Below are 18,931 nucleotides of genomic sequence, written 5' to 3' on the forward strand. Positions count from 1 at the left end.
CATTTATCACTGGGGTATGCAAACTGATAAAACTGAGTAAGGTTTCTAAAAGTAGGACTACACACGTATGGAAGCTTGGTATATAATGTGTAGCATGCCAGATCAAAAGGAGACACTTGATAATTGATGTTACAACAGTTGACTATTGATGTGAGATCCCTGTCTTGCACTTGACATAAAATTCATTCCTAAATGTTAAAACTAAAACGTTTAGAAGAAAATACAGGAGTATAGTTCTAAATACAACCTTTGGTTAGGAAACGTTTTATTAAAAACAAAGAAGACACAAAGTGTAAACCATAAAGGTAAGATTTATCAATTATACTACATTAAAATAAATGACTTCCAGAACCAGCCAAGATAGAGTAAGCCCACTACAGCTTATTGCTCTTAAATTATTATAACTGAGAACTCTGGATAGAACACAAAAAGCAACTGCATAAGGATTCTGGAAAGTAACCATTAGAAGATGGGTTTGGGAAGGAAGTAAAAACTTTAATAATCACCCCAAAAGGGTAAGAATCACAGTTTTTTTTCCTTCTCCTTTGTCTTTTGGGCTGGTTTGTGGAACTGAAAGCAGATACAGACAGAAAAAAGCGCTCTAGACAGAAGACTGAGAAAGGGGCAGAGGGGCGTCCCTGGTTGGTTTTTTCCCCTTTACTAGCTCTGCCCAAGGTCAGCACCAGTCACAGCAGCTACAGCAGCAACTGAAACCCCATCTCCTAAACCAGTACAACTTGGAAAAGGATATGGTGATGTCTGGAGAGTATGGAGGGAATTCCCATTATTTTTTTTTCTCTTTATTCTTAGTCACTCAGAACTCATAACAGGTTAAGAGACTAAAAACTCTGAGGAAAACTTATCTTTTGGCCACCAGAGGAACTGAGAAGAGGAAACCGTGTTACCCAGAGAATGAGAAGTCTTGGAGAACAGGGAGGTAGAGACAGGTGCTAATTCTGGCTTCCTCCTGAGCTGCATATGCATGGAACAGGCCCACAGAAACATGGCAAAGGTGTTGAGGACCAAATTACATTATAAACACTATCCAAGTGCCTGAGTAGGGCATGCCCTGGGCAAGTCTACATAGCACAGCAAAGGTCTTCAAAACTGAACCAACACTGGAACCCACACCCACAAAAAGAGGCAGTACATGCAGTCTGAACGTTTCTGGGTAGGTTGCCTGATAAAACAAGCAACAGAACTCGGCATTGTCCACAGATTTTTAAGAGGACCCAGAGTTTCAGTGTTATATCCAAAATGTGCAGGATATAATTTAAAAATTACTGGCAATATAAAGAACCAGGGAAATGTGATTAATTCTGAAAGGAGAAAGCAGCAGATCCCAACCCTAACAGGACTCAGATGAATTGTAGATTTTAAAGCAACAATATAACCATGTTCCATAAGGTAAAGATAAACATTCCTGAAATGAGTGAAAAGATCTTTTTTTTCTTTTTGCGGTATGCGGGCCTCTCACTGCTGTGGCCTCTCCCGTTGCGGAGCACAGGCTCAGGACGCGCAGACTCAGCAGCCATGGCTCACAGGCTCAGCTGCTCCGCGGCATGTGGGATCCTCCCGGACCGGGGCACGAACCCTTGTCCCCTGCATCGGCAGGTGGACTCTCAACCACTGCACCACCAGGGAAGCCTGAAAAGATAGATCTTAACAGAGAAATAGAAACTATAAAAATGAACCAAGTGAAAATTTTAGAATGGAAAAAATATATCTTAAACTTCTAAAATATATTCACTGTATGGGCCAATAGGAGAGTGGAGATTATAGAGGAAAGTCAGTAAACTTGAAGGTGATTCAGTAGAAACTACCTAATTTGAAGTACTGAGAAAAAAAGATTGAAAACAAATTATACTAAAGCCTCAGGGACCTGTGGAACAGTTTCTAAAGGCCTAAAATTTATGTCACTTAAGTACCAGAAAGAGAAAAGTTTGTTGTAGAAGAAAAATTTGAAGAAATAACTGCAAAAAAATTGCTGAAAGACAAATTTACAGATTCAAGAAGCATAGCAAACACCAAACAGGATAAAAACAAACATAAAACAAAGCCTACTCATATCAAATCAAGCTACTTGAAACCTAAGATTGAAAGCTTTGAGCTGTGACACAGAAAAATGATGTATTTTGTATAAGGAAACAATTTGAATGACTATGGATTTCTCTTCAGAAATCATAAAAGCCAAGCATCAAAACCTTTAAGTGCTGAAAAAAGGAACTGTGAACTTAAGAATTTTTTTTGTGTGTGTGGTACGCGGGCCTCTCACTGTTGTGGCCTCTCCCGTTGCGGAGCACAGGCTCCAGACATGCAGGCCCAGCGGCCATGGCTCACGGGCCCAGCCGCTCCGCGGCATGTGGGATCTTCCCGGACCGGGGCACGAACCCGTGTTCCCTGCATTGGCAGGCGGACTCTCAACCACTGCACCACCAGGGAAGCCCTGAACTTAAGAATTTTATATCCAGCAAAAATATCCTTTCAGGAATGAGGGCAAAGTAAGTACATACCCTAATGAAAACAAACAAAGAATTCATTGCCTGCAGACCTGCTATAAAAGAAATGCTAAAGGAAGTTCTTTAGATAAAAGAGAAATGGCACTAGAAAGAATCTTGGAATTTCATGAAAGGGTACAGAAATGGTAAATATCTGGATGAATATAAACCATTTTACCAATGTCAGGAATAAAACAGAGGACCTTGCTATAGACCCTCCAATAAAACAATGGACTTTTCTGTGCCCCAAAATTAGATGACTCAAATGAACTGGACAAATTCCTTAAAAACCACACGCTGCCCAAACACATCTAAGAAGAAATATGTAACCTGAATGGCCATATATTTATGAAATAAATTGAATTCATAGTTAAAAACCTTCTTACAAAGAAAGCTCCTAAATGGATACACTGACAAATTACAACAAACATTTAAAGGGGAAATAATGCCAGTTCTTTGCAATCTCTTCCAGGAAGTACAAGGGGAGGAACACTTCTAAACTCAAGACAAGCATCACCCTGATACCACCGAACACATTATAAGGAAATTACTGATCAGTATTCCCCCTGTGAGGTTTTGCTCTGTAGTAAGAAATATATATATATTTGGTCTTCATGCACATTTCTGGCTCAGAGCTCGCAAAACCCTTGGAATTTCCTGAGTGATAAGAGCAATGAGAGCATATATTGTTACAATATTTGGTCTCTTGTCCTCAGTTCCTGAAAATGTTTCAGAGCCATAAAGTTGATATGGGTGTCTTGTTATTCATAACAAGCCCCTTTCAACCACAAGTGAGTTTATGTTAATGAGGTGACTTCTGGAAATCCCCAAGAGATGGAGGCTTTTTACCAGGGTAACAAATAATCTAGTAAGTAAACTGGTTTTCTGAGTCCTGTAAGCCACCTAGCAAATTAAAGGAACCCAAGAATGAGATCTTAGGAACGTCAGATTTATAGCCAGTCAGTCAGAATCATGTGACAACCTGGACTCGTGTTTGGCATCTGAAGTGGAGGCCAGTCCCCTGGGAGCCCTCAACCTTCAGAATCGGATGCTGTCTCTGGGTAGATGGTGTCATAATTGAGTTGAATTGTAGGACACCCAGCTGATGTTTGAGAATTACTGGTGGTGTGGGGGGCAAAAAAGACCCACATGTTGGAATTGGTATCATAATTGTTATTCCAGAAAATAGTTGCAGGGGACTTCCCTGGTGGTCCAGTGGTTAAGACTTTGCCTTCCAATGCATGGGGTGCAGGTTTGATCCCTGGTCGGGGAGCTAAGATCCCACGTGTCTTGCAGCCAAAAAAACAAAACATAAAGCAGAAGCAATATTGTAACAAATTCAATAAAGACTTTAAAAATGGTCCACGTCAAAAAACATTTTTGATAAGAAAATAGATGCAAAAATCCTTCAAGTATTAGCCAGTCTAATCCAGCAATATATGAAAAGTATAATACACTTAAATAATCACAGCCAAGTGTGGTTTATCCCAGGAATGCAAGGCCAATTCAACATTTGAAAAATCAATGTAATTCATTATATAAATTAAGAAGGAAAGCTACATGATTATCTCAGTCTGTTAAAAACTCAACACCCAGGGGCTTCCCTGGTGGCGCAGTGGTTGAGAGTCCGTCTGCTGATGCAGGGGACACGGGTTCATGCCCCAGTCCGAGAGGATCCCACATGCCATGGAGCAGCTGGGCCCGTGAGCCATGGCCGCTGAGCCTGCGCGTCTGGAGCCTGTGCTCCGCAACGGGAGAGGCCGCAGCGGTGAGAGGCCTGCATACTGCAAAAAAAAAAAAAAAAAAAAAAAAATTTGACTTATACTTATATAAAAACAAGTATATTGCAAAACTTTTAGAAGAAAACATAGGCAAAATCTCTGACTTTGGGTTAGGGAAAGAGTTCTTAGGTATGACATCAAAGGAGAATCCATAAAAGAAAATCTTATAAATTGGACTTCATTAAAATTAAAGCTTTTTCTCTGTGAAGGACATTGTTGAGTGAAAAAAAAAAAGGCACTAAGAGAAAATATTTGTAAATCATTTGTCAAAAGACTTCTTTAACCCAGAACTCAAAACGCAAGCATAAGAAAAGTACCCAGTTTAAAAATGGGCAGAAGGTTGGAACAGACAGCTCACCAAAGAAGATTTAGACATTTCAAAACTGCAAATTAAAACCACAATGGGATAGCTCTATACCTCTATTAAAATAACTAATTTTTAAAAACAATACCAGGTGCTGGGAACTATGTAGAGCAACTGGGAATCTAATAACATTCCTGGTAGGAATGCAAAATGATATAGCCACTTTGGAAAACAGCTTGATGGTTTCCTATAAAGTTGCCATGTTATTCAGCAGTCTCCTGACTGGGTACCCAGGAGAAGGAAAAATATGTTTACACACAAAGAACATGAATGTGAATGTTTATGGTAGCTTTATCCATAATGAACAAAAACTGGGAACAGTTTTAAGTGTTCCTCAGTTGTTAATAAGGTTTGGTACATCTATGTAGTGAAATGTATTCAGGAATAAAAAGAGACGAACTATTGGTGATGCAGTAGCATAGAAGAATCTCAAATGCATTGTGCTAATCAAAGAATCCAGACTCAGAATACTGTGATTTTATTTGTATAAAATTTTTACTTAGGACTTCCCTGGTGGTCCAGTGGTTAAGAATCCGCCTGCCAATGCAGGGGACATGGGTTTGATCCCTGGTCCGGGAAGATCCCACATGCCGCAGGGCAACTAAGCCTGTGTGCCACAACTACTGAGCCTGTGCTCTAGAGCCCACGAGCCACTACTGAGCCCACACGCCACAACTACTGAAGCCTGTGCACTCTGGGGCCCACAACAAGAGAAGCCATCGCGATGAGAAGCCCACGCATCGCAACGAAGAGTAGCCCCTGCTCACTGCAACTAGAGAAAAGCCCATGTGCAGCAATGAAGACCCAGCACAGCCAAAAAAAAAATTTTCTTATTTATATGGGAAAGGTGGAACGACAGCAAAAGGTCATTGGTTGCCAGGAAACAAGATTGAAGATGGATTTTGACTGCTGAGGAGCAGCAGGAGGGAATTTGGGGGGTGATGGAACTTCTTGATTATGGTGGCTGTCGCTTGACTCTGCATTTGTCAGAGGATTTTATTATATATTACTTGAGACATGACTGAATGTCTTGTGACCAAGTGTCAGCAAGAATTGAGGAACTGAAATTCTCTTAACTTACTTTGGAAGAATAAATTGCTACAGCCACCTTGGAAAGTCATTTGGTATGCTCTGGTAAAGCTGAAAATTGTTATGTCCTACAATACAGCAACCCTGCTTCTAGATAAATACCCATATACTCATCGTATGAGAGCATAACGAGAATACAAGAATGTTTACAGCAGTATTTAATATTTTAAAAAGTGGAAGCAAGCTAAATGTCCAAAAGGAAAATGGATAGTGACTCATTTCTACAGTTGATCCAAGATTTTAAAATATACAAAAAAGTAAATAAAATATACAAAAAATACTATATATTTTTATAGATACATAAATTTAAAAATCTAAAACTGTACATAGGAATTATAAAAATTATACTTAGGATGGGATGTGTAGAAAAGATAATGGGAACATAGAAGGCTTTGGCTGTACAGTTGACACTTGAACAACACAGGGGATAGGGCTACCAACCTGCTTGCAGTTGAAATTCTGAGTATAACTTTATAGTCAGCGCTCTGTATCTGAGGTTCCGCATCCTCAGATTCAACCAACTACAGACTGTGTAGTACTGTAGTATATATTTATTGAATAAAATCCATATAAGTGGACCTGCACAGTTCAAACCCACGTTGTTCAAGGGTCAGTTATACACAGAATTGAACTGCACAGGTTCACTTATATATTGATTTTTTTCAATAAATATTATAGTACTACACGATCTGCAGTTGGTTGGATCTATAGATGCAGAAGCACAAATACAGAGAGCTGACTATGGGACTTGAGCATCTGCAGATTTTGGTATCCAGATCAGGTCCTTTCTAGGACCAGTTCCCCATGGATACTGAGGGATGAATGTACAGAGGTGGGGGTTTTGACCATATTTAATAGTTAAGTATTTAAATGCTTAAGTGAAATTAATACTTTAGATCTTGCTCTTTCTTGAAATACTTAATGAAGAAATGATTCTATATTTGTAAGTTTTTTAGGAATGTGACCTAGAATGTTGAATAGTGGAGAATGTTACTCTTTATTAATAAAAGTAAGTCGATTTTTTAAAGTTAACATAAAAAGTACTGTTCACAGTTGACATGGAAAGTGGATCAAGGGACTTCCCTGGTGGCGCAGTGGTTAAGAATCTGCCTGCCAGTGCAGGGAACACGGGTCGAGCCCTAGTCTGGGAAGATCCCACATGCCACAGAGCAACTAAGCCCGTGTGCCACGACTACTGAGCCTGCGCTCTAGAGCCCACAAGCCACAATTACTGAGCCCGCATGCTCTAGGGCCCGTGAGCCACAACTGCTGAGGCTGTGTGCCACAACTACTGAAGCCCACACACCTAGAGCCTGTGCTCTGCAACAAGAGAAGCCACTGCAGTGAGAAGCCCTCACACCGCAACGAAGAGTAGCCCCCTCTCACTGCAACTAGAGGATGCCCACGTGCCACAACGAAGACCCAATGCAGCCAAAAATAAATAAATTTATTTTGTAAAAAGTGGGTCAAATTTTTAAAATTGTGTTAAATAAGAAAGTAAGCAGATGATTTTATTTGAGTACTTTAAAAGAAAAAATATGAAAGACCACCATAACCCTTGAGTACTCAAAATGGGGTAAAGTACTTAATGGGTGATGTTGAAGAAATATCACTTATATATACAAAAGAAGTCATTGGTGTTGAGTATGTAAGTAGTGTTTTAGTCTGTTTTTATCAGTGGCCTTTCCATAAAAATAACAGCTTTCTGAGGATTTCATTGCATTTCTTTTGGGGCCTTTGGGGGCTCTAGTAAAAAGCGTTTTTTTCCCCACTAGAGTTACGAACCAATTGAGAACATGGAGATTCAGACTAGCCCCTTTATTACACTAAAGGCTAGGGGAAGCAACTTAGTGAGAGAATCAAACTAGACTTGCTTATTCCCTACCCACTATGTCCACCTCCTACCTCAGTCTAGACTGGACCGTCCCATCCAGGGAAAGTGCATCTGCAGAAGAGACCCACTTACCCAGGTCACTGTTTCTCGTACTCGCTGGTCCAGGGAAAGAGGGAAGGAAAAAGGGACCAAATTCCCCCCCATCCAAGTGACTCTCTCCACTTCCCTGGGGAGGGTATAGGAGTGGGTAAGAGGCCAAGAGTGCTTATGTTTACTAAAAGATCTCGTCTCCTGTAATTTAGGTGAGAGAAGAGTAGTTTGTGTCCCCCTCAACCCATTGCAATTTGTCAGCCTCATATTGTTAGAAATATTTTCTGAAGATCAGTTGAATTAAACTATTAACCAGTATTTAACTGTATTCACAATAGAAAAGAATGTCATTCTTGTCATATGACTTGCCTTAAAACCTTGACTTTTAAAAGTTATATATTTAAAGAGCATTTACTATGGCCTTATACAAGTACCATGTTTCTTCAGTTAAAAAAAAAAAAAAGTAAATACTTCAGACTTCCTGATTATTTTCTTGGTATTTAGCTCTACCAAACTAGGTTTTATAAACCTAGTCACTTTTTCATTAATTGCTGTCAACAAGAATTGTACTGGATAGAATTAGCATGTGATACGCTCATTAGAAGACCGTACAATCTAATGGAGAAGACAAATAATTACAGTAGTAGTGATATTGCCAGAGAACCATGGGCAGTATGTTTTGGTTATATGAATGAAGAAGAAAGTAATGAAAACAAATGATATATTTTAAGCAAACACATTGCTTCTGTGTTAAAATATATTTTTGGAGGTTTTATGAAATTTTGAAATGGAAATCCATTACTGGTGATTTTCCACCAGTCTCTTGAAAGTGGCTAATTGGTCATTTCAAATAAGCCAAAGTTACTAGTCAAAATTTAACTCTGAGCTGTATTTTTGAGTTTTTGTTCTTAGTTTTATGTCCTCAAGGTATTTTAAGGGGAAAAATATCTGACATTTTTGTTTTATGAAGCCCTTTAAAATAAAGAATGGGTGTGGCATCATACTACTACCTCCAGGATAGCAACCAGCAGGTGAATACCCATTAGATGTCTCCAAAGGCAATCAAAGAAGTCTTCATTCTTCATTCACTAAAATATTATTTTAATTGTAGAGTTACCTATGAACAAGTAGAGCCAGAAGGTGAACTGTGTATGAGAGAGTATGTGTGTGTGTGTGCCTGCACACATAGAAGGCATCCCAGGGAATGGGAAGAACGTACAGTTTAAGAGTCAGAGCAACCTAGGTTCAAATCCTCGCCCTAAGTAACCTTGGGCAAGTTCCTTAATCCCTGTGAGCCTTAATTTCCTTCCAGCCCATAAAGAATAATACCTATTTCATTCTGTTCTTTTGGAGATTATGCTCAAGGTCTTTCTAAGCCTACAATCTAATGGAACTCTTCAAATAAGAATGGGTCAGGCACATTTTAAGAGTAACTTAGTGCCAGGTAGCAAGCTGCCTATAAAATTTGAGGAAGGGGGATACTAAGCAAAATAGAAAACTGTAATAGTGCGTATTTTGAAACTCCAGTTTAAATCTCTCTGACTGAAAGTGTAGAAATTGTTAATTTATGGAGTAAAATCTTAAAACCACTTAAATGTGCAACAGTGAGATAGTGGGTAAATAAATGACAAGACATGGGAATGATTACAGTTATGAAGAGTATAGGTAAGTTTTGATGTGTTGCAGCAAAAGCAGGATGTGTGTATCTTACAATTAAACTTAGGTTTTGAAAATGTGAAGAGCGACTTCCCTGGTGGTGCAGTGGTTAAGAATCCACCTGCCAATGCAGGGGACATGGGTTCGATCCCTGGTGCGGGAAGATCCCACATGCCGCGGAGCAACTAAGCGCGTGCACCACAACTGCTGAAGCCCGCACACCTAGAGCCCATGCTCCGCAACAAGAGAAGCCACCACAATGAGAAGCACGGGCCCTGCAACGAGAGTAGCCCCTGCTCGCCGCAACTAGAGAAAGCACACGCAGCAACGAAGACCCAACACAGCCAAAAATAAATAAAATAAATTTTTATTAGATGTGAAGAAAAAAAAGTTTATCACAATAATTGTTAGAGTAATAGAATTATGTTTCTTTTATTTTCCCAGTTTCTCAGTACCACGAGTTTGCTTTTATAACAAGGAAAACATGTAAGATAGTCATGGAGCAAAAAATTTCTCTTTACAGACACAACACAAACTAGGTTCCTTAATGCTTGGTTTCATTATTAAGACAACCAAAGAAACAGACCATTAGTCTTAGTTCTTTTACCTACTTAGGCATCATCCTTTTAGCTATTGTTTTTCTGTCAGGTGTTATAACTCAATGCAGTTTTAACTTACATATTGATTGGATAATAGAACTATAAAATTTAATGTATCTTTTTAAAAGCACTGTTTTTCTTTGTTTTCATGTTACAGATTTATTTGAGGTTCCTAGATTATCAGATGGAGCACTCAAATGAATGCAAGAGAAATTTCGTTGCAGTCTACGATGGGAGCAGTTCTATTGAAAATCTGAAGGCCAAGTTTTGCAGCACTGTGGCCAACGATGTAATGCTTAAAACAGGAGTTGGGGTGATACGGATGTGGGCTGATGAAGGTAGTCGGCTTAGCAGGTTCAGAATGCTCTTTACTTCCTTTGTGGAGCGTAAGTAAATAATTCCTATAGCAATGAGATATTTTACTTAATCATTTATTCAGAATACAATTACAGAGCATTTCCTTTAGACAAAGACTGCTAGTCACAGAATGTAGAAGTAACTAGGTCTTAGTATGTATTCTTAAGGAACTGACTGTCAGGTGTGAAAAAAATGGTAATGCATAAGTTGAAACACTACCTATTATAAAGATATAAACATATGATAGTGCAAAAAGTGGAGACCTCTCAAGATTTTCAAAATTAAAAATAATTATCAGTAGTATGAATTCAGCTTGGTGAATAATGTGAACCCACCAAACCATGTTCCCCAAAGATTTAGATTGACTGGTTTTTTTTAAACTTTTAAAGTAATTTTAAGCTTATAGAAAGTTGTAAAAATAGTAGAGTTCTCCTGTGGCCTTCACTCAGATTCCCTTAATGTTAACATCTTACAAAACCATTGGAAAACTGAATATTAACACTGATGGAATATTATTAACCAATATAGAGATCTTACTGAGAAATCAGTAGTGTTCCCATTAATGTCCTTTTCTGATCCAAGATCCCACATTGCCTTTAATTGTCATGTCTCCTTTAGCCTCTTCCATTTGTGACACTTCCTCAGTCTTTAATGACCTGGATGCATTTGAAGAGCACTGGCCAGCTACTTAGAATGCCCATTGATTTAGGTTTGTCCGATGTTCTCTCATGGATTCAATTGAGGTTATGCATTTCTGTCAAGAATACCATAGAAATCACATTCCACCTTTCTCAGTACATCATACCAGTGAGGTAGGGTACGTAATGTGGTTTGCCTTACACTAACTTGGATCACTTCCTTAAGGTACTGTCTGCCACATTTCTCTGCTATAAACAATAATTTTTCCTTTCTAATTAATAAGTTTCTTTGAGAGTATGCAAATATCCTTTTGCTCACTAATTTTAGCATCTGTTAATGATTTCTGCCTATAATAGTTATTGCTGCAGTATTTACCTAATGGTGGTTTTCTGTTTCCATCATTCCTTCTACACTTAATTGTAATTCTGTGAAGAAGAGCTGCTCTTTTTCCTTCATTGATTTATTCAGTTATTTGTGTCAGTATGAGCTCATTTTACTCTATTATTTTATATATAATATATATATGTTACTCTATAATAAAAGTTACTTTATTGCTCAGAGTCCCGGCTTTGGCCATTGGGAGCTCCTTCAGGTTGCCTCCTGTACGCTTTGGATAATAAGCCCATTATTTTTTTTAATCACTTCCTTACTTTCTGTTCCGCAGGCTGAACCAGGCTCAACTTGTGTTTTCCTTGCCCAAGCCTTAGAACCAACCATGTTTCCAAAAAGCCCTTTCCTTCTCTTCTAGTGAGAAATCTGGCTCTAATTATCCATGGTATATTTATTTGTTCAATCCTAGGATACACATAAAGTAATTTTAGGATTGCTAACCCATATCCCTGTTAGAAATTTCCTAACAGAGTACACTATTTGTGTGCAGTTCTTTTTATCTTGAGCCATGCTGTCAAAATATGGTGTTCCATTTACTTAGGTTAGTTGTCTTCCTCTCTCCTTTGCATGTGGTTCATCTGTAGTACACTTAGGTTCATTTGTGACTGTTTATATTTTGTTTTGTGTCCCCCCCACCCTCATCATGGTTACTTTAAATTGTTTTTATTTTCAGAGTACCTGGAATATTGCCATTATTCAAAGAGAGCTCTACAAAAAGATACACTCAAATATTGTACCTTTCTCACCTCTCCTGTGCCAGTCCCACCCCCAGTTCTTTGCACTCCATTCCTACCAACTCTCTGCTGGTAACTAATCACATTAGTCCCTGGTGTATCCATCATGCATTTCTTTTTACACAAAAGAGCTGATACATGTGTATTTTCTCATAGCTTCTTTTTTCTTACATAACAAGCATATTATACTCTTTGCACTTTGCTTCTTTCACTTAACAGTATATCCTGGAAATCACTCCATATCAGTTCATAGAGATCATCTTTATTATTTACAACTCCATAGTTATTGGGTTGGCCAAAAAATGCCTTTGGTTTTTACGTAAAAATAAAAGACATATTTTTCATTTTCACCAAGAACTTTATTGAACAACATATTCATCCTTTTGTTCCACTACCTTCTGCCATTTTTCAGGCAACTTCATAATTCTATCTTCCCAAAATTTTTATCTTTTTGAGCAAAGAACTGTACCTGCTGCCTTTTACAGTCTTCCAGGGAATTGAAAGTTTTTCTATTAAGAGAATTTTGTAAAGACCTAAATAAATGGAAATCCGAAGGTGCAATGTCTGATGAATGCGGTGGATGAATCAGAACTCCCTAGCTAGGCTGTAACAGTTTTTGCCTGGTCATCAAAGAAACACGCGGCCTTGCGTTATCCTGATGGAAGATTATGCATTTTCTGTTGACTAATTCTGGATGCTTTTTCGTCGAGTGCTGCTTTCATTTGCTCTAATTGGGAGCAGTACTTGTTGGAATTAATCGTTTGGTTTTCTGGAAGAAGTTCATAATAGAGGACTCCCTTCCAATCCTACCATATACTCAACATCACCCTCTTTGGATGAAGACCAGCCTTTGCTGTGGTTGGTCGTGGTTCATTTCTCTTGCCCCACGATCTCTTCTGTTCCACATTATTGTACAGTATCCACTTTTCATCGCCCATCACAATTTGTTTTAAAAACGGAACGTTTTCGTTACATTCAAGTACAGAATCACATGTGGAAATACAGTCAAGAAGGGTTTTTTCGCTTAGCTTATGTAGAACCCAAATGTCAGAGAAATTAACATAACCAGGCTGGTGCAAATGATTTTCAGTGCTTGATTTAGATATTTTGAATATGTTGGGTATCTCCCACATTGTATAACATTGATTGTTCTCAATTAATCTCTCAATTTGATCACTACAACTGGTCTACCGACTGTGGAGCATCGTCCAGTGAGAAATCTCCAGCACAAAACTTCACAAACCGCTTTTGACATGTTCGATCAGTCACAGCACCTTCTCCATACACTGGCACAAATCTTTTTTTGCGTTTCAGTTGCATTTTTACATTTCTTGAAATAATAAAGCATAATATGCCGAAAATGTTGCTTTTTTTCTTTCATCTTCAGTATTAAAATGGCTACACAAAAATTCACCAATTTTGTTAAGTCTTTTTTTAAATGCACACTGATATGACAGCTGTCACAATCTAACAAAATTGTTTCAAATGAAGTTAAAGACAACTAAGTGCTACTAGAGCCATCTTACAGAAAAAAATGAACCTTTTGGCCAACCCTGTAGTACATTGTATGTACATACTTTATTCAGTCTTTCAGTTTATGGGCATATGGGTTATTTACAGTATTTTGCAATTACAAGCATACTGTTACAATGAATAATGTTATGCATATGTATTTTCATATTCTTGGAGGTATATCCTCTGAATAGGTTCCTAGAAGTGGGATTACTGATGTAAAATGATGTAAATCTTTCATAGTTTGCCAAATACCCTTCCAGAATGGTTGTATATTTTTTTAAATTATGATAAATGCACCCTCAGCCATTTTTAAGTGTACAATTCAGTGGCACTAAGTACATTCACAACATCATACAACCATCACCACTATCCATCTCTGGAACTTATGTAACATCCCAAATTGAAACTCCATAGCCATTAAATAATAATTCCCATGCCCCTATTCCCCCACCCCCAGGTAACCTCTAGTCTGCTTTCTATCTCCATGAATTTCCCTATTCTGGGTACCTCATATAAATGGAATATTTGTCCTTTTGTATCTGACTTACTTTACTTAGCATAACGTTTCTAATAATTTCAGTCCTTTTCAAGGCTGAATAATATTCCATATGCATATAATACCACATTTTTGTTTATCCTTTCATCTGTTGATGAACAATTGAGTTGTTTCTACTTTTAGGCTATTATGAATAAAGCTGCTATGAACATTAGTATACAGTTATCTCTTTGAGTCTCTGCTTTCAGTTCTTTGCTGTATATACTATGCCTAGAAGTAGAATTGCTAGATCATATGGATATTCTATATTTAAATTTTTAAGGATCACCAACCGTTTTCACAGCTGTGCCATTTTACACTCCCTCCAGCAATGCAGCAGGGTTGGTCCCCATCCTCACCAAAACTTTATTTTTTGTTTTTTTGATAATAACCATCCTAATGGCTATAAAGTGTGATTTTTTTTTTCATTGTGATTCCAATTTGTATTTCCCTAATGATGAGTGATGTTGAGCATCTTTTCACGCTTCTTGGCCACTTGTATACCTTCTTTGGTGAAATGTCTACAGGCATACATCATTTTATTGCACTTTATTGCACTTCACAGATGCTACAGTTTCTACACGTTGAAGGTCTGTGGGTACCCTGCGTTGAGCAAGTCTATCAACGCCATTTTTTCAACAGCATTTTCTCACTTCATGTTTCTGTGTTACATTTTAGTAATTCTCATAACATTACAAACTTTTTCATCATTATGTTTATTATGGTGATCTGTGATCAGTGATCTTTGATGTTACTGTTGCAAAAAGATTATGACTTGCTAAAGGATCAGATTAGCATTTTTTAGCAATAAAATATTTCTAATTAAGGTATGTACATTGTTTTCTTAGACATAATGCTATTACATAGTATAATACAGCATAGTGTAAAAATAACTTTTATATGCAGTGGGAAACCAAAAACTTAATATAACTTGCTTTATTGCAATATTTGCTTTATTGTGGTGGTCTGGAAGTGTGGTATGCCTGTATTTAGTCCTTTACTCAGTTTTTGACTTGGTAGTTGTTTTTTTGTTAAGTTGTAGAAGTTCTTTATGTATTCTGATTATTAATCTCTCATCAGATACATGATTAGCAAGTATTTTTTTCACATTCTGTGCATTATCTTTTCACTGTCTTGATTGTGTACTTTGAGATACAAAAGTTTGATGTAGTTTGTCTATTTTTTCTTTTTTTGTCTGTGCTTTGAGTGTCATAATCCAGAAATCATTGCCAAAGACAACGTTATGAAGCTTTTCCTCTATGTTTTTTAATTTGGTAACAATTTTTTTATTGATTTATAACATATGTTTCATGTGTACAGTGTTAATATTTTGATTTCTGTATACCCTACAGCATGCTCACCACCAAAGTTTAGTTTCCATCTGTCACCATACAGTTGACCCCCTTTACCCATTTGCCCTCCCCACCCCCCATTAACTACTACTCTGTTCTCTGTATCTGTGGTTTTGGTTTGGTTTGGTTTGATCTGTTCTTTGTGTGTTTCTTTGTTTCTTTGTTTTTAATCCACATATGAGTGAAATCATATGGTATTTGTCTTTATTCATCTGACTTATTTCACTTAGCGTAATACCCTCAGGGTCTATCCATGTTGTTGCAAATGTTAAGATTTCATCTTTTCTTATGGTTGAGTAGTATTCAATTGAATATATATATATATATATATATATATGCCACATCTTCTTTATCCATTCATCCATCAGTAGGGCTTTAGGTTCTTTCCATATCTTGGCTATTGTAAATAATGACGTGATGAACACAGGTGCATAAATCTTTTCAAATTAGTCTTATTCTTTGGATAAATACCCAGAAGTGGAATAGCTGGATCATATGGTAGTTCTGGTTCTTAATTTTTTGACAAATCTCCATACTTTTTTCCATAATGGTTGCAACAATTTGCATTTCTTCCAACACTGTATGAGGGTTCCCTTTTCTTCACATCTTCTCTAACATTTATTATCTCTTGTCTTTTTGATAATAGCCATTCTGATTGGTGTGAGTGATATCTCATTGTTTTGATTTGCATTTCCCTAATAATTAGTAATGTTGAGCAGTTTTTCATGTGCCTGTTGGCCATTTGTATATCTTCTTTGGGAGAATGTCTGTTCAATACCTCTGCCCATTTTTTTAATCCAGTTGTTTGTTTTTTGTTATTGAGTTGTATGAGTTATTTCTATTATTTTGGATATTAACCCCTTCTTGGATATATGATTTGCAAATATCTTCTATTCAGTAAGTTGTATTTTCATGTTGTTGATGGTTTTCTCTCCTGTACAAAAGCTTTTTAGTTTGATTTAGTCTCATTTATATATTTATATATATATATATATATATATATATATATTTTTTTTTAAGGTACGCGGGCCTCTCACTGCTGTGGCCTCTCCCGTCACGGAGTACAGGCTCCAGACGCGCAGGCTCAGCAGCCATGGCTCATGGGCCCAGCCGCTCCGCGGCATGTGGGATCTTCCCAGACCGGGGCACGAACCCGTGTCCCCTGCATCGGCAGGCGGACTCTCAACCACTGCACCACCAGGGAAGCCCTCACTTTATATTTTTGCTTTTATTTCCCTTGCCTGAGGAGACATATCCAGAAAAACGTTGCTAAGACCAAGATGAAAGAGTGTACTGCTTATTTTCATCAAGGAGTTTTATGGTTTCAGGTCTTACATTCAAGTATTTAATCCATTTGGAGTTGATTTGTGTGTGTGGTGTGAGGTAGTGGTCTAGTTTCATTCTTTTGCATGTGGCTGTCCAGTTTTCCTAGTGCCATTTATTGAAGAGACTATTCTTTCTCCATTGTGTGTTCTTTGTTGTAAATTACTTGTTCATATATGTGTGGGTTTATTTCTGGGCTCTCAGTTCTGTTCCATTAATCTCTGTGTCTGTTTTCTACAAATAACATGCTATTTTGAATACTACAGCTTTGTAATATAATTTGAAATCAGGGAGTGTGATACCTCCAGCTTTGTTCTTTTTTCTCAGCATAACTTTGACTATTCAGGGTCTTCTATGTTTCCATATAAATTTTAGAATTTTTTGTTCTGTTTCTGTGAAAATGTTCTTGGGGCATTTGATAGAGATTGCATTGAATCTGTAGCTTGCTTTATGTAATGTGGACATTTTAACAATATTAATTCTTCCAGTCCATGAGCACAGCATATATTTCCATTTACTTGTGTCTTCAGTTTCTTTCAACAGGTCTTATGGTTTTCACTGTAGAGGTCTTACACCTCCTTAGTTAAGTTTATGCTTAAGTATTATATTCTTTTTGTTGTGATTGTAAATGGGATTCTTTTCTTAACTGCTCTGTTAGTTTATTAGTGTATAGAAATGCACCAGATGGTTGAATATTAATTTTATACCCTGCAACTTCACTATATTCATTTATTATTTCCAAAAGTTTTTTGGTGAATTTTTAAAAATATATTTATTTTTTATTTGGTTGCACTGGGTCTTAGTTGTGGCTTGCCAGCTCCTTAGTTGCAGCATGCATGTGGGATCTAGTTCCCTGACCAGGAATCGACCCAGGCCCCATGCTTGGGAGCGTGGATTCTTAACCCCTGTGCCACCAGGGAAGTCCCTGAATTTTATTTATTTATTTGTTTGGCTGCATTGGGTCTTTGTTGCTGTATGTGGGCTTTCTCTAGTTGCGGTGAGCAGGGGCTACTCTTCGTTGAGGTGCATGGACTTATTGCCGTGGCTTCCCTTGTTGCGGAGCATGGACTCTAGGCACGCAGGCTTCAGTCGTTGCAGCATGAGGGCTCAGTAGTTGTGGCACATGGGCCCTAGAGTGCACAGGCCTCAGTAGTTGCAGTGCATGGGCTCTAGGGCATGCGGGTTTCAGTAGTTGTGGCGCGTGGGCTCAGTAGTTGTGGCTCGTGGGCTCTAGAGTGCAGGCTCAGTAGTTGTGGTGCACGGGCTTAGTTGCTCCACGGCATGTGGGATCTTCCCAGACCAGGGCTCGAACCCATGTCCCCTGCATTGGCAGGTGGATTCTTAACCACTGTGCCACCAGGGAAGTCCCTAGTGAATTTTTTGGAGTATTCTATATATGAAATCATGTCATCCACAAATAGTTACAGTTTTACCTCTTCTTTTCCAATATGGATACCCTTTATTTTTTTTTCTTGACTAATTGCTCTGGCTAGGACTTCCAATACTATGTTGAATAAGAGTAGCGAGATTGGGCATCCTTGCCTTGTTCCTGGTATTAGAGGAATAGCTTTAAGTTTTCATCATTGAGCATGATGTTAGATGTGCATTTGTCATATATGGCCTTTATTATGTTTTCGGTACATGCCTTCTATACCTATTTTATTGAGAGTTTTTTGTCATAAATGGGTATTAAATCTTGTCAGATGCTTCTTCATCTATTGAGATAATCATGGTTTTTATCCTTCATTTTGTTCATGAGGTATATCACATTAATTTATGGATGCATCCCTAGGGTAAATCCCACTTGATCATGGTATATGATCCTTTTAATGTATGGTTTGCTAATATTTTATTGAGTATTTTTGCATCTTTGTTCATCAGAGATGAACCTATAACTTTTTTGTGGTGTCCTTGCCTGGTTTTGATATCAGGGTAATGCTGACCTAGTAGAATGAGTAGGAAGTATTCCCTCTTCTTTAATTTGTTAGAAGAGATTGAGAGATAGGTATTAAATCTTTGAATGATTGGTAGAATTCACATTGTAAAGCCGTCTCGTCCTGGACTTCTGTTTTGGGGGAATTTTTGTTTACTGTTTCAACCACTTTACTGGAGATGAGTCTATTAAAATTTTCTATTTCTTTATGGTTCAGTCTTGGAAGGTTGGATAGTCTAAGA

The 18,931-nt window shown here is 37.8% G+C and overlaps 1 protein-coding gene across 2 annotated transcripts in view; it reads left to right on the forward strand.

Moving 5' to 3' along the window:
• The window catches only part of NETO2 (neuropilin and tolloid like 2), a gene marked incomplete at both ends in the record, with an annotated part of 67,192 nt that overhangs the window by 33,151 nt on the left and 15,110 nt on the right, over positions 1-18,931 (forward strand). For both annotated transcript variants that reach the window (XM_082862513.1, XM_082862514.1), the window contains one exon: positions 10,069-10,297. In XM_082862513.1, the coding sequence (XP_082718639.1) occupies positions 10,069-10,297 (229 nt within the window). The remainder of the gene's footprint in view (positions 1-10,068; positions 10,298-18,931) is intronic.

The sequence above is a fragment of the Leucopleurus acutus genome (assembly GCF_964270905.1).
Source record: "Leucopleurus acutus genome assembly, chromosome: 20".
Lineage (NCBI taxonomy): Eukaryota > Metazoa > Chordata > Mammalia > Artiodactyla > Delphinidae > Leucopleurus > Leucopleurus acutus.